The sequence below is a fragment of the Coturnix japonica genome, chromosome 12, assembly GCF_001577835.2.
Source record: "Coturnix japonica isolate 7356 chromosome 12, Coturnix japonica 2.1, whole genome shotgun sequence".
NCBI classification, from domain to species: Eukaryota; Metazoa; Chordata; class Aves; order Galliformes; family Phasianidae; genus Coturnix; species Coturnix japonica.
In genome coordinates, this window is record NC_029527.1 from 12,375,122 (window position 1) to 12,395,323 (window position 20,202).

Sequence of the window (20,202 nt, forward strand, 5' to 3'; positions counted from 1 at the left end):
TACAGAAGTATTTCTGCTGATAACATCAGAAGCCTGCCTTTAATGATTAGCCTACTTAAATCCAAGACTCATTTATATTTTAAAAGGCAATATCCAAGCACATTTCCTCATAAGATAGGCGTCTTTTCTCCTATTAAATTTTGTATTGTTTTATCCTATCCCTCTTACAATCTTTGGATTTCTTTGAATGTTTTCTTTTTCTGCGCTGCTGTGAAATCAACCTTTGCTGTGAGCAAGATTTATTTTCCTGATGGGATTCAGCATTTTTTGCCATTTCCAGATGCTCTGTATAGAACAGCTCTTTCCAGCTAGACTTATTTTTTGCATGGTAGCAGTGCTGGAGTCTTTCTTTGTGCTCCAGGTAGGCACCGCTACGATTGCAGCACAGTTGGACTCTGAATTTATTAGACTCAGTCAATGATGCACAATGGGGAACTGGGGTGTAAATTAAGCTGAATGAAGTTACAAAGCCCCACATATGTATTTGTGACTCATATTTCTATGCTCTATTTAGAAGATTATATGACATCTCGCTCTCGCCTTCTGTATTCCTTTCAGAACATCAGTCTTCCCCTTTTCCTTTGCATTCAGTGAAGAAACCAGTCTTGCTGACCTTGGAAGGTCACTTGTCCATGTTAAGATCACTGTGGCTACTATTTAATGATAATTGTTCATGGTATTCCGCAGTAATCCTTGTTTTCCTTTGATAGGATGGGGAAAAAAATCCCCAAGAAATAAGGAAGCCAAAAATTAGATGAGCTTGGGAAGTGACCTGGAGGCATAAAGGAAGGACCTTGTTACTTTTTGGTTGATATGAGTAAGTTGGGATTTTAAGAATCAACTCCTTAAATGCTTACTGTGATCCAAGCACCTTACACCCCAGTGGCAGACACCCATTTGCTCCTGAGCATTTCTGGAATTCAGTGCATTAAAGGTGTCGGGCTGGTTCTGCACTGCCCAATGCGCAGTGTTCTTCCAAGGCCTGGGGCTTTCTTATCACTTCAGAATCATCAAGTGAAGCAGGATGTAATTTCTTCAGCTATTTTCTTATTGTGATGTTTTGACTTTGAACCTGGGAGAAGACTGATCAACACCAGCAGTTCCCATTGAAAGTTACACAGGCTGAACTTCTTATAAAATTGAGTCTTAATATTTTTCTTACAAGATGTAGGCATTGTATGGAGTTGGATGTCATGCAATAGGCAGTTAAAATACAGATTAAATGGTAAGCTTTGTTTCTTTGTTTTTAAGAAAGCTGCTGGTTCCAGTATGCGTTTAATCTGTCATTTGATGTGGTCCAACACTCCTATTGGATCAATAGTTCAGATTGTGTAGGTGACAAATCAAGTTCACTGTGGATCTACTAGATATAATGAGTTAAAATCTTTCTTGAAGTCAACTTGCAAGTGAGTGAAAGTCTTAATACAGATGGAACACTTGATTGGGAAGCACCTCTGATCATACATGCTGCTTTGTTGGAAAACAAGGAACTGGGCCTTTCAAGTTCTATGTTGATAAAACTTTTTTTTAGTGCCCTCATTAATGCTATTAAAAATGCCATTAAGTATTTTTGTCAAGCAAAGCTTCAGTGTAATTTTAGTGTATTGTTAGGGATTTATTAATTATAATCTTTTCTCGTGGAGTCTATTTATTTGATCATGACATTAATTGGCTGCCAAAACAAACGAGAGTTAATTGTGTTTAATTAAGTGTTTGGGAGCAAGCAAGAATGGTTTATTTGGAAAATCAGTTTCATTGATTAGTATGTTTATTTTTGAATAGGAAACAAATAAATGAAGGGAGCTTACTGTTTAGCAGCTTTTCCTTTAAATGCTGAGGAGAAATCATCAATAACAGCCATGACTTCAGACAGATTCAATACCAAAGCAAACCTAAAGAAGTTCTCATGTGTTCTAGGTGACACCACTCTTGTTTTAGTGTGCAGAATTACCGAACAGTAAGGAGGACTTCTGTTGCTAGAACTTGCTCTTTTTTTCTTTAAATCAACTTTCTCGGTCTGTTGTTGCAATAGCAACTAATAGTACTGGTCTTAATTTAAGTCTTGTTTAAATCTATAAGCCAGTAGGTCTGTGCTAAAGCTCTTCACTGTGAGTGTCATTAACTCATGAAGAACTTTTTGGCTGTTTCCATGGGCTGCTTTTGAATTTGATAGGTCAGTCAGCCAAAAGGGCACCCTTTGTGTATGAAAATGAGAACTGAAGAGATGAGTTGAAGATAATGGAGGTCTAGTTTGTAATTGGTTTCAGTGTGCCAGTGCACGATTTGACAGAGAATGATTGCATCTAAGCCAGCTCCCACATCTGCAGTTTAATTATTTCTGTAGTAAGGTTGTATTTTTGAGAGGCTTTAATGACCTGGGGGGAAAAAAACTGCATTTTAGAAACCGGCTTTCCATGGCTGAAACCACAACCCTTTCTCTGCAAATTCAGGTGCCCAGGTGGTGTTTATCTTAACTTTGTTTTGAGTTTCTCCAAAACTAAACTATCCTTTAGTTTTAATTTAGCTTCTCTTGGTATTTCTATTATCTTTCTAGTTGGCAGGCAAGAAAATCCAATGTGCATCAAATGAAACCATTTGTCACGGATTAGTGCATGCAAATACCTCGATGACAGCAATAGACAAAAGCCTGAGAGTGTCTGAATGCAACTCTGGAAGAGAAAATTAATGAGGCCCAAACACCACAGATAGCAGTCCCTAAATGAGTTGATTCAATGCCTAAGTGTAAGGCAGCGCTCTTCTGTTCATTTCCATAAGATGAAAAAAACAACAAACAACTGAGGAAACTTTAGATGTTTGGTGTTCCCTACATAAGTGGAAAGGTGGCCTTGGGACCCCCTGGTTTTCCCAAGGCTATACAATGGCAGAACATTTTTGGTCTATTAACGCCCATCCCCACTGGAAAAGAGGTATGGGGCTCTTGGTGAAGCAGATGTAAAGATGCCCCATCAGTGGTGCTCCTCTATGCAGGTTCCTGTTTGTCACAGCAGGTTGAGTGCAGGTGAGCAGCCAAGTAGGTTGCTCCAGTGACTCCAGAGGTGGCATTCTTCTTCCTCACTGTCTTGGCTGGAAATTTTCTGCATTTCCTTTATCCCTGAGGACAAAGTAATTGTTTAATGCTAGTCTCCCATTGATAACTGTCAACTTATTCAATTCCATAAGTTATTAGATCTTCATCTCCTGCTGGTATTTGTTACTCGAACTTCATTACAAGTCTACTTAGGACTCTGTAGAGTGTTAAAAGACAAATGTGGGCTTTGCCAAGTTTTCTGCTTAAAGAATGATATGAGGCAGTGTTGGGGAATGCAGATGTTGAAAAGAGAATCTGAAGATGCCCTGATTGGGTGCAGGCTGTGAACAGAGGGCACATAGTGTTATCACCCTTAGGAGAGCACCAGGCAGAGAGGCTGTAACTCACTGGAAGGTTCTTGGTGTAGTCAGGCTGGCTGCTGCTCCTTGTAAGTTTTTAACCGCATGCATTCTCCACCCACCCCCTCAATTTATTCTCTTTCTAAATGTCTCCATTTGAATCAGTTTCTTTCATGTATGCTCTTAAGGCCCTCGCTTTCCTACAAGGTTCTGTGAAAGTCTTCAGAGCTGATACACCTGGCTGAGAGGTATAGCAACAAAACAATACTCAAATTCATCCCAATTAGAATAACATATGTATTTGTCAATCAGTCTCAACCATTTCTATTTGGGGAAAAAGATTTGGCATGAAAGATACTTTATCATTTTTTGACATTAACACCAAATTTTGTTAACTGTATTTTCTAACAAAGGAAAATAAGATCTATAACTTTTTTCACCCACAGGAAAGACCCTTTCTGTGAATCAGATTTTCCACTGGGGTAAGTTACGTGTTTTGTTCCTGTTCCTACTGCAGACTGTATACAGAGGAAATTTACCGTTGTAGTGGTTTATGGCTTTTGTTTGTATTTTTTCCTTCTGTGCTTGGATTTGTGTATTCTTGCAGGAATCAGACCCTCATCCTTTACAGCCCTAATTTTTTCCACTGTTCTGATGTTGTAGTAGAGTTAAGACATTGCCATAGAAATAAGTGTGCTGGTCAGGTTGGGGGAAGCAGGCACTGGAAACCAACAAATGTTGGGGATAAAAATAGACACAAATTAAAGGGAAAGGGATTTCTGTTTTCAATGTGAGTCATTTGATGGTTTCCCCTGGTAAAAGAGTTCCTTGACTTTTTAGATTGGATTTGAATTGGCTTTGAGCTGCAGTGTTTCATGATGATGTGCTTTGTATATGCAGTAGGGTATCAAGTGGTTTCTTTTTCAGTCTTACTCTTCTTCCGAGGCTCAGAATGTGCAAGTCCCTCTTGAACTTAGTTCTTATGTAAATTGAATTATTTGCTTATGTTCTTGTTTTGTTTTCTAATCTTTCAAAGAAATAAAGGAATCTATACAGTGTAGAGGTGGAAACAAAGTGCAGAGTAGTATCACAGTTACGTTGCAGTTCTTCTGATAAGGATTATGCCTTTATAGTGCTGCTCCCTGCCTCTGAGGGGGCTCTGCTCTTCAACAGGTGAGAAGGGATAATCCCTTTGTCATGGTAGAATCTATGAAGCGAAGTCTGTTTGGGATTTCACTTCAACTCTATATGAATTTTCCTGCTTTCAAATTTAAATAGAAAAAATTGTTTTCTCTGTTTAGGTACTGACTGTGATGTAGCACACCTTAATAAAAGTTTTGGAGGTCCTTCAGTAAGCTGTAGCCTCTCTGCTTTTAACAAAGGGCTTTAATATCTGTTTCACATCAGAACCAAGTATATAAACAAAATTCTTACGTACTATTGCTGGAAGAATATATGCTGGCAGCACATGTAGATCTCCAGGGCATCAATATTTGCTGTGAAGAGAGCACCCAAAACAGCACCTGCTTATCTGTTTGAGGTGTCTCTTTCCCTTCATGCCCAACCATGGGATGACTGATCCCCATGTGCAGCACTTCCACAGCATCCAGCACTGAATCACTTGAGGATACTGGGAGATCTCCATCACAGGTGTATTGAGGGTAGTGGAGGCTCTGTTATTCTGTTCCTTAAGCGAGCTTCTCGGGGCTGTGAAAGAGTTTGTCCTCTCATCTGGTACCCACGGCAGGCATACTGTCCCTGGGCATCCTCAGCATGGCTTGGTGAGCAAGTGAAAGCATTGCTGTGAGCTAAGTGAGGATCATGGAGGCTTTTTGCTTTTCTCTTTTTATGAAATCAAGCGCTTTAGTGTGAGCCAACTTCACAGCAGCTTAAACTTTCATGGTGGTTAAGCTATAATCTATCTGACTGCCCCAGCTGTGAGGTGTAAAGAGCCTTCACGTTCACTTACTCCAGCTTAGTTGACAAACAAGTTGTAAAATTAGTGGATTTCTTTTCCTTGTATTCCTGTTCTGAGCTGACAAAGAGGCTCAGCACGTGCAGATGGGCAGTGTTCTCTTGGCTTCCATGTGCAACTCTCCGCTTTTTGCTTAATTGCTTCTTTCAGGGCACGAGAAGGCTGGGCTTGTCTTTGGACAAAAAGATTTGTTTTAAGTGTGTTTATCTCTCCATGGCTGTGCTTTCTACCAGAGTGCAATGCTTCCAGTCTCCTGCAGGCAGTGTGACACCGATTCTGCATAACTTAGAGTGTATTTTTGTAACACGTCTGACTTGCAAATCTTGTTAACTGCATGCTGTTATCTCAAAATGCTTGCAGGCTGGATACAGCAGCATAAAAACATTGTGGCAAGATAAATCTTTTCTTTTTTTAATAAGAAGGGAAAGAATAAATCTACTTGCTGCAAATGAGCTTTGCTCTATTGGTTGCTTCTAAAGAGATGGATTGGTCAGAGTTGAGACTTGCAAGGTCCTCCCCAAGAGAATGATGCTATGGAGACTCCTACTTGGAAGGTCACTCAAAGGCTGGAGGTGTGGTGGGGACTGGTGTTGGATGCTTTCTGACCTGTGTTACGTTTCCTGGAAGGGTTCTGTGATGTCATAGAACCATAGCAGGAGCCCCATGTCCCATCTCATGTTGGGTTGGACTGGGTTCTTCCAGAAGATCTTCTTTCTCTCATGCAGTATGGCAGCCAAGCTCCAGCTAGTGGCTGTTACCTGGCTAGCAGAAGGTATGTAGAGGCTCCCGTTAGACCTTGAGAATCAAACTGGCACTTGATTTTGTCTGTACTGTTGCGTTAATGTAAAAGTAATTATTTTTAACATCTTGTGCTCATGAGCTTCTGTGTGCATAAGGAACTGTAGCAGACTTTCATTTCTATTGTGACAATTGTTTATTTTCTTAGGCAGGAGGAATACACAGGGTAACACTGCATTTTGCAAAGCAGTATTTCCTTTGTGTGACTAAAGCAGTGTAAATAATTGAATTTTTTTTTATGTGACAGCCAAAGCAAGATATCAAATGCTGATTTGGCACAGTATTTATGTTTTGAAATTAGTTTAGAGCAATTTAATTGTTTTCCTTGCTAACTGGAAAAGAAAAAGAAAACAAAACCTGAAATAATTTGTCTGATTTCTAAACAGTGAAAGAAAAGCAAAGAACCGCCAGATTATTATTTTATGGGGGTGGGGGGGAAAAGAAGTCTAGAGCAGAAGGTACTGCTTCTTTCCTTAAATTGGGTTTTGTATTGTATCTGATTTGAGATGCGCTTAATTTATTGGTTTCCTGCTCTGCTTTCTGCCAAGAAGGAGTGCTGTGGTCTTATGATACTGACTCTGTGTGATGTGGGCACAGAGTTTCTGCTGTTCTGCTGCTGCATTTTGAGACATCAGGGCCTGAACTGTGGAAACTGTGAAAGGAGTGTTTAGATTGGATATCAGGAGGAAGTTCTTCACAGAAAGTGTGGTCAGGTGTCAGAACGGGCTGTTCAGGGCAGCAGTGGATCAGCCATCCCTGCAGGTATTTGGGAGTTGTGTGGATGTGGTGCTTAGGGATGTGGTTAGACTTACATGAGGCTGATTGTTGAATCTGGTGACCTTAAGGGTCTTTTCCAGCCTTAGTGATTCCATTCTGTGTTTTTTCTCTGCCTACTTTTGGAGGAGGCAAGAGCTGTGCCTTAAAGCCCTGCTCCTGGCCACTGCACTTCCACTCAGAACAGAAGCAGGAGTCAGTGGGGACCGAAGGTACAGCTTGGGTAGGTTGATGTCTGTGATGCTATTGCAGTATTTAGCTGACTTCTGTCACTCCAGACCTCTGTTAATTTAACAAGCTGGTTTTACTTGTCAGAGTGGTGTAGTTATTTGTCTGAGATCAGTGCTCCTTATTCATCAAATATACACCTGTAGCACTTATTTAGTGTCCTTGAAGGAGTACAGACTGGAAACTCACTTTAAGAGGTGGTGCTTCTAGGGTTTCTCTTTATGTTTAGCTGAGTCTTTATATTAGACACGTCCTTCTCTAAGTGATAGCATCAACTTTTGTCATTTTTATATAAACCCAACTTTGCAAAGCACCACTGTTTTTCTTTTCCAGAGAAAATATGATTATCAGCACTGATGTTGTCTGTGCTATAATATTAATCACTGGATACAACAGTTATTTAAACTGTATCTACTTAAGCCTTTTTCACAAATGTTTCTTGTGCAATGAGTGTTGGGGGAGACATAAGTGACTACAGTAGATTTTAAATAAGAACCTCTGCAGTAGTTCAGTTAGGCACCATGTGCCACCTTCAGTGAGATTCCTGATGTTTGTCAAGGAAAAATAATCCCAGTTTCATCAGGATCCAAATTATGGTAAATCTAAATGAAAAGATCACTCAGCAGCATTTTTGTCAAGAACATCATGGTTAAGGATGTGGTTTGTACATATCTCTGGAAACTGATTTAGTTTGAGAGCTGGAATCTGTCTTCCATTGGGCTGTGGGCTTTGTGTTTTCTATTTCCAAAGAAGAAATCACACCTGTTCAGCACACATGAAGCCAGCAGCATGGCTGCGCAGCAGTACCAAGGGCAACATTTCTGCAGCTGTATAGCGTTGGTACGATACCTGCCTAGTTGTGTGCAGTATGTTTCTGTGCTGCTAACCAGCTCAATGGCAAGCCAATGTCAAATAGAAAGAAAAGTGTAGATTGGTTTCATAGGTAATTTATGTTTGTTAGAAAACAAAGGATGTCTGACTGTTGGTTTGGTGTGTATTTTCACGCTATTCTCATAACTTGACAAATTAAGGTGAAGCAACAAACAGCCCTTGAAACCTGTCCATCTTTTTTTTCCTTCAGTGATTTATATAGAGTGATACCTATAAATTATAGAGGGTATTGGATATTGTGAATGAGCAAATACTTTGTTTCCAATTCAGTTTTGTGAAATATCTGTGTCTGCAGAAGGTAATGGTGCCATCCTACTAAAACCCTGCTTAACACATTCAAGACAGTAAACCATGATGCAAAGGTGCAGATTTTTGATGTCTTCTTAGCATTTATGACATGAAAGTGTGAGTCTTTATGCTGGATTGTACACATTTCTTTTCTTGTTGCTTTTACTGTGGCATGTAAATGTCAAAAGAACAAAAATACACATCTTGTAACAGGAAAAAGATGAAAAAAATTCCATTTTGCTCTGGTGCTCTGAATACTTTGACATCTGTAACATAACCATTTCTCAGTAAATAACTGACCCAGTTTTGGATACCCTCTTCTCTCTGAAGTCTCTCTTCCTTCTGTAGATGGAACTTGTGGAAAGATGCTTTAAGAAAGGAAGTTTGAGTTTATTCTGTTGCAAAGCCTCCTTATTCAGGGCTATTCCAGTCTCTTAATTTCTTCACCTTTAAGCTCTGCTGGCCAGTTAGATGTCAGTGCTCTCAAGGGTTGTGTTTTCTAATAAAGCACTTAAAATCATGAAGGATAAATGTATGAGGCGTGGAGCAACATGAGTTGTCTTGCTTTTATTCTCGCTTGTCTATAAATATTTTTCTTACTAAATTTTGAGTTGTCGTTCCTGTAAGAACTTGTAAAATACATATCAGTGCAAGTGGAGAAAGTGCCTAAAGTGTGCTATGGCTGTTTCTATCAATATTTGATATCTGGGTAAGTGCACTTTATGCTGTAAACAAAGCTTTGGTATATTGGTGGAAGGTAGCTGAGGTGTTCTCATGTATGTTCATATCCATACCTTAGCTGTAAGCCAACTCATTTTCTGCTTTGTGCTTCCTGCTATCATCTAGATTTCTTTTGTGGCTTTTTGGGGAGCTATACATTTAATATGTAGATGGTGAGATCCAGAAGTCTCAAAACTATACAATCAATCCATGTGGTGATCTGCTGCTTAATAACACCCAGGAGGGTGCATTTTCCCAGTTGGCAGCCATGGCATCAAGGTGATGCTCGGGGCTCCTGGCTCTGTGCATCTGCCCTGCACTGTGCTGTGTTTTTGTGTGCAGTGCAAAGATGTGCTATTCAGCAGCGAGTGGGGATTTGAGGTAGTAGCAGGTTTTCTTTACAGCGAGCTTGCCAAACATTTTGGTTTCATCACACCTCCTTTGGCAGTGATGGATGTATTAATTAGTTTTTTTCTCATGTCGTTGTCTATAGCCTGAAAATGTCAAACTGTGAGCGCATTTGTAGATTAAACTATTAGTGCTTTTCCAGGAATTATATATAGATGTGTATTGCCAATAAATGAATAATAATATTAAGTCACTGTAGTTGGAGAATTATACATCTGCTCTTGATTCATTTTTCCCCTGCCACCAAGACACACACAGACAGTGCAGCATCTCACCCAGCTGTCAGCATCTGAAGATGTGTTCTCATTTTGAAGTTTTTTATATAGATACATAATGTGAGGGAGTGGAAGATATAAAGGTTCCATCCGTGTGTGTTTCTGCAGCTTAATTTACATTTATTATTTTTCTCAAGGAAGGAAACTTCCTCACCTGCGAGGAGAAAATGAGGTAGACTATAAAACATTGTTGTTAATGGCAGCAATGAAAATGTTCAGTGATTTGGGATGTTAGAGCAAGTCTGCTGGGAAGGGGATTAGTAGGCCAGGCAGAGGGTATTGTGATCAAAGTGCATAGTAAATTAATTTACCTCATACTTCTACAATTTATCATGTAGATATCACCTCTGCACATGAACAGATATGAGTATGGATGCAATATTGCTCTAGTGCTTATATCTTATTCCAGAACTTAAATAATTTAACACTCCTGCTTTAACCTTATTGAAATATTAAAACCTTGAGATCCTTTAGATTTGCTTTTGTTACAACTGTAACATTACATTTTCATGTCATCATGACACTGGTTCATAATTGCAGCCCAGACAGATCTTTGGCCATTTAAAGAGAATGCAAAACTGGCTTTGACTGGTAAGCACAGAGCAATTTTGGCGTGAGCCCAGATTCATGTTGCAAAAAATGTGGGAATTATGGATTCGTGGATATTCGAGGCCTTCCTCAAAACTCATTTGCTTGCTTATCCTTGCAACTCACATTCTGACTTTGTCACTTCCCATCTATGTAACTCTTGGCAGTGGTTTATTCTCAAGCTGCAGCAGTTACACTTCACAATTAGACTTGACTGGGAAACAATTAAAAATAGCTGCTTTAAAGTATAATGAAAAGTCTGTCAGAGTTTTGATGGAGAGTGGAACAAATTAAAGATCCATGAATTGCTGCAGAAGGTGCTCTGGGTTGGAGGTGGTGGTGCAGGAAAGCAGAGCATGCAAAGAGCAGAGTTAGGTCCTGGCCTGGGCTGTGGGGCTCAGTGCTGATCTGTTATGTGTGGTCTGGGGCAGTGACTTGACAGGGATGCTCTGGTCAGTCTGTTCCTTAGGCTGAGAGTTGTCCTGACCCTCAGCAACTCTTTCCTATTAAAATCACTCCTGAATAGCTTCAATGCTATTAGGTTTTAAATATTGTTACCTTGAAAATAATCCTAATAAAAAAATCTGATTAGCATTAGTCACCGTGCTTAACTCAATTAAGCTGAACTGATCCCCTTTGCTCATGGAGCTGCTAAGCCCAGCATCACACAGGAGAGGGCTCGCTCCTCCTGCTGTCCCACGTCCTCTTTGCAATCACTGCACAGCCATCAGCTTCTGGAGCTGGAATCCCTTTACTGCCTGCATTCTTCTAATTAAATACTTATCTCCAGGTCTTTTAAAAATTTCATAATTGGTGTATGTAGCTGGTTGTTTCCCCTAACGTCTGAAGCCATTTTATGTACAACTTATCTGAATGTACAATCAGCTAAATTGATACTAATTACCATTTGTGAGACTCCCATGAATTGTTCATTTTCTGAAGGGAGACAAGTTCTCTTGACTGCTTTTTATGGGTAGAGGTCATGAATATCATTGTGCTAATCTCTTTTTGATTACTAAAACCTGATGACTTGGATTTCTTCTTCCTAAAGTATGGGCACAGGGCCTTTACCTGCAGTGTGACAATACAGTGCACACCAGGATGGAGGGGTCAATGTCCTTGAGTGATGCCAGATGAACAGTGCTTGTGGGAAGCAGTTCCAGGCTCTCCTGATGAGAGAAGGAGACTGATTCCAGGAGCCAAGACAGGCTGCAGGCGGCAGTGGGGGAGAACAGCCGATGCTGTGAGGGTGGCAGTGCTTGTGAAAGCTGCTAAATGATGCAAACTGGAGCTCAGACTCCAAAACTGGCAAGGAAAAGGTGATGGAAGAAGTTGCTACTCCTGTAGAGAAGACAGAACTCCTTCCAAAACAGGCACTTAGCACTCAGTTGAATTTTCATCGTAGTGTTACTCCATCAGCTGTCATGGGTTCTAAGACTGCACTGATTCAATGGCATTTTACAAGCCTAAGCCCCAAAGTCTTGGGGCAGTGGAGTACTGTTTTGGGGGATTATATATATGTCTGTAGAACTTCTTACAAAGCGAGTTTTATTCGTTGCTCTTATGAAAGATTTTGTATGAGCTCGGTGATCCATCACAGAAAGGAGTGAATGGTTAATAGAGGCTCTTGATCTTAACCACTGCAAAATTAACCTCTTCTACTGAGGCAGAAAATCTGTATCAGGACTACCACTGTTCAGTGTCATGAGGGCGGGTGATACATAACTGTGTCTGCAGGCAGCAAAGAGGTGTCTGGCTGGGACAGGGAAGGAAAAGGAAGCAATTTTCTTAAATAAAGGAGGCCAAAACTGCCAAACCACCACACAATGCACTATTCTGACCACAAATCAACCACAATCTGGGATTCAGCAGACTAGAGGCTTAAAATGACTAATGAAAACGTCTGCAGATGTGCTGTTTTCTGTTTACAGCCCTTGTTTTAACAGTGTAGTTCTATTCACCACTTCATTTTGTTTGTAATGTGAATTTTGGTCATGCCTGCACAAAAATCTGCTCCCATCTCTGCTGTCCTTATCTTTTGGCTTTTGACACTGACCACTGTATCTAGAGCATTGATTTTTACTGTGGCTAAAGCAGAACTCGCTGTGCCAAATCCCACTTTTCAGTATCATCCCCTGAACAGCTCCATCCTATCTATAACAGTAGTGTCATTTTCAGCTCCTCAGCTGTGTCACCCAGACCACTTCTCCATTGTGCTGCATGAGCTGCCTAAGGTGTGATCGTTCCAGCTTACGTGCTCAGTCAGAAGTTCAGGCTCTTATCTTACGCTCTGATGATTTTTACCTTTGCACGTCTACTCTTCGTGTTTTTATTCTGTCCTGATGTCCATCTGTAAAGATGAAACAAGGTCTCTCCTTAGTCGGTATCTTCTTGCTGTTTTTGTATTCCCTATTATGTCAACCATAAACTCCTTGATTTCATTTTAATAGCCTTTTTGGTCTGTCCTCAGCAGATTTATTCTCTGCTTATTGTGTTTTCATGTATATCTCATTGTTCAGGCTTTCATGCGGTTCATTCACATAGTGCTTTGTGTTCTCTTTTAAAGTACTAAGCCACTTCAGGGTTGTTGTTGGGATAAGGCATTAAATGTAACAATTGGTTTGGTATGCTAGAATAGTTTCTCTGATAGCGTACAGAAGGCTGTCTTTAGAAACTAACTGCAAATATCTGTAGTTTGGGTAAGAGATTTTTCTTGAACTCAAGAGACCGTGTCTGATCTATAAGGACCCCTCCCGGGGCACTGGTTTAGATTATTATTAGGCACCTACTGTGAATAGGCATCTAGTTTAAAAAGGTCAATTGCACAGAACTTTTATTTCAATGGGTCTTAGTCTTCTGAATGTTCCTTTCATAGAAAAGATTATTCTGGGCATATCTGCATAGTGCTAAAGAAGACAGAGATGTCCCTCTCGGAGCCTATACTGGCTCCAGAGCCAAGGTAGTTGCAGACACGTGTGTTGTGTGGTTCTCTGACTTTGATAAATAATTACTTAAAAAATCTATTAAAATGTGTAGGTAATACTAAATTAACCAATATTAAGTTTTAACTTATACGTATGAGCATGCATAACGTGGAATGGCCCTGTTGTATTAACGTGAGCCAAACTGTGCTGCTCTGCAAGAAGGAAGATGTTATTAAAGTGAGGTATATGTGTATGGCTGGGCTATTGGCTTACAAACTGCAGCTGTAAACCCAAGGCTTTGGAGCTCTCAAAAATATATAGAAGTGCATATATGTATTTATTGATAATAACAGTCTGACTTAGGACAAGATGTCTGTTAGTGCTTGTAGCCCATGCTCTGCCAGCAGCCAGCAAGCACTTAATTAGTGTCTAAGCCCTGTGTTAGGGCCTTAAGGGTGACCTTCAGTAGAGGGGAGCAATCAGACACTTAATTTCCTAATTAGTGAGTGGGGCTAATGGATGCATGGCGGCATCAATTCCACAAAAACTGTTCTTGTTCCTCTTGGGTTCCTCAGACTCCTTTGCTAGAATCGATTGTATCTCTGCCCTGAAAAATGTATAGGCAGTGTGAAAGAAAGCTATTTTGGCTTGAGATGCTGCGAAATCAACGCTGCTGTAGTATAAAAAGTGATTTAAGTGATGCTCTAAAATGAGGGCAAGGCATTGTAGCTCATCTCTGCTGAAATATGTTGCTAATAACTATGTTCTGTTTAAAAATAATACTAATTAAAATGTGGAGTAGGGAATTCCTTCAGAGCTGGGAGGCTTACATTGCTCCAATCAATATTACACAGAATACTATCAGTAATACTTATTAAAGGCAACTCTCTGAAAAGGAGAAACTCACATTTCTAACATCTGTGGTGCTTCAGTGACCAATCTATGTACATGTGCAGCATGCTCACAAAGCATCCCTTATTTGCTGAGGGTTGCTGGTGCTATGGCTCAGTAAGCTGGTGTTGGATTCAGTGGCCACAGGGAAATTATTTCCCTTGCAGCAGTGGGATACAGGGGCCCGCTTTTCCCCCTTTCTAGCTTTCTTTTCCCCTTGCTAGTATAGCTCAGGTTTGTGTAGTGACCTAGAGCTAAGCAATTACTGTGCATGAAAGTGCATAGGCTTGCTGGAGTAAAATACTGATGAGTGTGCCACAATTATTAAATGTTTGGTATTGGGCATCTTTTAGTACTCTTCACTAGTTTGTTTTTTATTCTTACTATGAAGAATGTAAGTAACTCTCAACTTGATCTTTCCATGTCATTAGCTACATCTTATGCTTTTCTTTGGCCATGCCCTTTGTTTGTACCTGCTGGAAATTGTGTTTAAATAGTTCTTCACTGCCCTTGCTTATTCTTGGTCCTTTTGCTGCTCTTTCTTTGTCCCGTGTTATTCCCACTTCGCCTTGTTCATAGTGAGGATTCTAAATTGCATACTTCTAAAACTTTTTTCCTCTCTACTATATTTGTTTCCAAGGTATTATTTTTCTAGCTCCCAATTCATATGACATTATGGCTGAACTGTGTTTTCCCAGCTTTGATGTTGTGTGCTTTAGAAGTATCTTGGAGAACACAGAGCTGACCATTACAGCTTGAAATGGGCTTGCATCAATTATGTTAATTCTTGTTTAATTTCACGTGTTGTTTTTTGTTTTCCTCCTTAAAAACAAAACAACAACAAAAACTGGGAAAAGTCAATTGAAGCACTGTTCAACAAATTAAAATAACAATTAATGTTGACCTTCAAAGTGAGGAAGGGAGAGTCGATGCCAGTATTCCCTCAGAGCCCCAGCACTGTTTTTCTTCCTTTGATAATACCGACTAAGTGGAAGCAGCTTGGGCAGATTTGTGTGGGGAGGTGTAAAAGTTGTGGGAGTGTGGAAATAGGAAAATAAATTTATCTTCGTCCCACTGCAATGTGTCATTGCAGCTGTTTATTTCAATAGTTGTTCCACATAAAATAGCGACACAGAGTCAGCTTCTCCACTGCCTCGAACTGGCAGGTAATGGGCCAATAAGCAAGAGCAGCCCCCAAAGCTGGCTGTATGACCACAGGCAGCTTGGGCTGGGTGCAGTTCTTGCTTAGTTAGTTGACAAAAAGCCACTTTCTGTAAACAGCACAAAGGAGCTTGAGCTGAGAGGATGTTCTTGATTCTTAAAGGCAGGAGCATCCCCCCCCTTTATTTACTTTCTTTTTCCATCTCCTCAACTCATTCCTGATGGAGCTGTGGGAGAAACAGTGAAAAGGATTCTCCTCTCCCTCAGCCAACTTCTCCATCTCAAGTGCTTCTAGGAGACGCTTCCCTTAGAAAAACAACAGGTGAACTCCTCAGGTCATGGCTTCTGCTGCTGGCAGTTTGGAGGGTGACCTCCAACACCACTCTGACAAGCGAGCATCTCTACCCTTGTAGGGATGTCTGTTTTGGCTCTGATATAAATTAAAGCCATTAGTTCATCCCCGGGCCTCCTATGGCACCCGTGAGTTGTCACAATGGAGAGCAACCTCACCATCTGCTCCCAGCTTCTCTGTCCCTGACCAAAGACTTCTAGCAGAGGTGTGTCTTTGGGCAGAAGGGTAAGAAAAGACTTTGGACAGCTTCAAACCTTTTCATTATTTAAACGTGGATTCTTTAGTATTTATTAAAACATAGTAACTGTCAAATTTAAACAGAAAAATAGCTGTTGCAAATGCAAATTATTTCTAAAGTTCAACTGCTGCTAAATGAGATTCTGTTGCTCCTATACTTAGAAATGCTTAACATAAATTATGACCTAATTAACATTTGCATGGTAATCTAGACTTCCTACAGCTTATTCTGCTAATTAACACATGACAAATGATCAGAAATTAATATTTCATTGAAACATAACTTGTCCAAGAGAGCCCATTAATGTTGCAGAGAACATTTCATTTTCTTACAGTTTTATACCTGCAAAGTGTTTTCTTATAGTTGACTATTACATAATATTTGTCATTAAAATTATTTGTTATTAGCAAAACAGGTGTGATAAGGACAACTGAAGGTGTTTCATCATAAATTCTTCACAGGTTTATTAAAGTGCATGTCCTGACATGATCACCTGGGTTAATTAGGATTGGGGTAGCTAGGATTCTTCTATAGTACTGGACTTCAAACAGGCAGCTTCAAACAGATTGAAACAGGTGCAAAAACCATGTGCTGTTTTTCACTTTCTGTTTATTTGCAATGTGGTAGCACCAAAGTGTAGTATCCATTCTGTGCAATGCAGTGTTAGGAGCGGATCTGCAGGTTAGCTCCAAGCAAGCCAATATCAGTCCAGAGCAGTGCCACACAGAGATACCAGTTTGGCTCCTTGGTTGTTCCTGTGTTTGCTGTTTCATGTTATTTTTCCCTTTCTAATGCTTCAAAGTGTCCGTGTTCTCATTGCTGCTGCAATGGGGCCGTGCTTCCATCACCCCAGTGGGACCTGTCTCCTTTTCCTCACCTTTCTGGGGAGGCGGGATGGCTCTTTGCAGGATACAGGGCTCAGAACTCCTGCTTTGAAGAGTTTCTCATCTGAAATGGGTGGTAAAGTAGAAATTATAGCTAAAACAGGGAGAGCTCACTCTCCAGAATATTTCCTTCCTTTTTCTTTGGATATAAAGAAAAGAGGCCAAAGACTTGAGAAATGTGTATAGGCTAAGACACTTACATCATAATTAGCTGCTAACTCATATAGCCAAGAAACTGAAGTTTTACATCAAGGTTGTAATTGGGATTACATGATCAATGCAGCACACAAACCCAATGAGTTAGTTCCTTGTGTTCAAAATGATTAAGTTCTGACCATTCTTACCATGCTTTGTCAAGCATTTCTACTTCTAAGCAGTGCTCACTCTGAATATGGATAAGGATGTGTCTCCTTGGGCTAAAATACTAAGCTTGATTACCCTTTAAAAAAGTTAAATGGAAGCAGGTTGTTTCCTTCCTCACGCGTTCCTCTGCAAATAATACCAGTTAAAATGATAGATATGCTTTTGCAGGAATGTATGTCTCATCTTCAGTGTCTGATCATCAGACGCATCCCTACAGACACCACTTGCTCCATTTCTTTTAGATAATACATCATTTGTTCACTAGGCAATAAATCCTTAGTGATTAATCAATCAAAATGCTTATTGGCTTCAGGAAGGAATCTCAACTGCTTGCAAAAAAGCAGGACCTGCTCTCACAGGGAAGAGCAGAAACACATGCGCACATTAGACTAACATTTGCTTAGTTTTAAAGTCAAATTAATTTAGCCTTGCCTGAAGCTGAGAAGGAACTTAATCATATATAGAGGGTCTGTAATAAATCCTGCGTGACACCTGGTATTTTCCTGTGAGCTCTCAAATGAAGGGGGTACAGCAGACATGTGGGTCATGGACAAAGGCTTGGTGTTTATGAAGGACCAGTTGAACTCCAGTGTTTTGTATTTGCTTTTCTTCTCTTGCAGCACATGCCCTTGTTGGAAGGAGATCCTCACTCAGTTTTGTTGCACATGGCTGCTTGTCAGCCTGCTCAGACACTGTCACTATGCTCAGCCACAAGCACAATGCAGAAACGTATCTGAAAACTGTTTAATAGGTATTTCTCAGCTACCTGATCTCCAGTGTATAAGGTCACTGTCTAAGATTTGAGCTTTATGGATATCATTTTATAGCAGCCCCAAATTAAGAATTAATTTCTCAGAACTGTGACCAAAAAGAGGTGGGACTTTGTTTCTCCCTGCAAAATGCAGTGCAAGATCATGGGAGTTTCTGGGCAAGAGGAGGTTGACTGGATGTCTGCCTGAATGGTGGCATTGGGTAGCACAGTTTGATTAACCAATTGGTACTGCAATGCTGATGATCCTTATGCAGTCGTTCTGTTGCCTCTGTGGGACAAACCTTAGCGAGTACTAGCGATAACATATTGTGTAATTAACTATTATGGATTTAAAGTCATAATGTTCTGGGTATTAGTAGAGCCATAGTTTTAAAATATTTTTTTTGTAAGGGATAAAAGAATTTCCTTCATCCACAGATGGAAGTGAAGAGACTGGTAATATTGATCTGCCAGCAGTAATATGTATTTTACAACAGAGCCTGGAAGATATCATCCCTTTGAAGCTCTCATTCTTGTTTAACTGTTTTTTCCTTTGTTCTCTTCTGTGTTCTGGCATTGATGCCCACGATGTAAGAGAGCTGAATGAAAAGCCTGTCAGGAGTCTAACAGTCAGTGCCTGTTTATGTTTTTCTGTTCTGCATTAGGTACTCAAACACATTTGACCCCGAAGAAGACTTCCTTTAAGGCTTTTGATTCACTGTGACAGGTTACTTGTGTCTGCATTATGCAGGTGGCATCATGGCATTTGCCCTCTACCATAGAGCTGGAGGAGAAAGTAATAACATGAAATTTCATGTCAATCACTCCAGCTGTAGGTGGCCTTTCAGTGCTTCCAAAAGCCTGAAGTGCGTAATTTTCTGTATTTCATAGAAAACACTAAAAGGTTTCTAGTGTGTGACTTATGCTTAGTACAAAATACAGTGCCAGGTTATATGTTTTTTCAACTAATTCATAAACTGATTCTTTTGAGTTTGGGGAATCTCTGGGTCAACTCTGAAGCTGCAGATATGATACTCTTTCTTCAAAGAAACCTTGAAGAATTTGATTAAAATCAAGGTTTTCTCGGGGCTTTGAATCTGTAACAGCCTCCGAGTCTTTGGGCTTTTCAGGTTCAGTTATATTTTAGTGTTCTCTCAGGAAGGAGCAGCAGCACATGTGGCAGGATACATCTGGGATGGCTCATACCTCTGATCTCTAGACTGCCTTGTAAGCAAGGAGGAGTGGATATTGTTGGTGTCCTAGAGGCCAATAGTGTTCTCTATTTGCAAGCTGCGTTTTGGATAAATCCATGTTCATCCAGGATTGTTGCACTTAATTGTGTTGAAGCAATCTGATTCATGCAAGTAAGTGGCACTAAAAGTTGGTGCCTGTCTTCTTTAAGATAACGGGAATATAAAAGAAAGCATCTCAAACGTCTTTATCTATGACAAAAAGATGGAGTCTTCCTCTCCAGGTGGAGACATGGCACATCACCCATGGATCTGGGAGTAGTAGATATGTCAGTCAGGCTCCTGCTTGCTTTACAGTAACAGCAAGTTCTTATCTTCAGTGGTCCTACATCCTCCAAATGTAGAGCTCGTATGCTTGTATCCATCTCCAGAGTTTTCACTTTGAACTTCTGAAGGTCAACAGCAACTTGGGCTGCAGACTGAAATGAATCTTCAGCCACCAGCTCTTGCTTCACAATAATCACATAAACAGAAAAGATGTTCAAAGTTGGCTGCCTTGTATTGTGGAGGCTGGGACTTGTGCTTTTTGACGTACTTATTTAGCCTGTTAAGCTGGAATGTTTCATTGTATTTTGGCTCCTTACAGTCTGCAGGTAAATTTATAGCTGCTTCAGGAAAGGCTTTTCTTCTTTCTAGTCATTTGAAGCAAAAAATACTTCCAAATAGACAGCAAGTCATTATCAGTTGTCTTTAAGAAGCAGCGGTCAGTGCAGTAAGGAATGAACTGCCCTTCCAATTTGGCTAAATGCAATTAAATACTGCTGCATTTGCTGTAACAAACTGATAAAGTGTCACAGTCATCAGCTAAAGGAGACACCTCTGGTTATTGAAGGCACTGCTCATTTCCTCCTCCCAGATAAAGGATCTATCCAGCTGTCAGGTGTCAGTGATGCTGCTGTTACTGGGCTGGGCAGAGAGTAGCACACTTCTTATGTGTTTTTATGTATTTTTCTAATTGAGTTTGCTGTGTGTTTTGCATTTTCAGCTTCTTAAAAAAAAGGGATTGAGCTTGTAATAGTTGGAGTGCTTCCACTCTGAGCCTGGCTGCATGAACTT

At 40.3% G+C, this 20,202-nt stretch overlaps 1 protein-coding gene across 6 annotated transcripts in view; it reads left to right on the plus strand.

Annotated features, from left to right (window-relative positions):
• The window catches only part of TAFA1 (TAFA chemokine like family member 1), a 200,263-nt gene that overhangs the window by 13,391 nt on the left and 166,670 nt on the right, over nt 1–20,202 (plus strand). For 3 of the 6 annotated variants that reach the window (XM_015875446.2, XM_015875449.2, XM_015875445.2), the window contains exon 3: nt 3,834–3,869. The exons of 2 other annotated variants lie outside the window; for them this stretch is intronic. In XM_015875446.2, coding sequence (XP_015730932.1) covers nt 3,834–3,869 — 36 coding nt within the window. Of the gene's footprint in view, nt 1–3,833; nt 3,870–6,016; nt 6,135–20,202 lie in introns of those variants that run through there. One more of the 6 variants, XM_015875451.2, reaches the window with a different exon arrangement.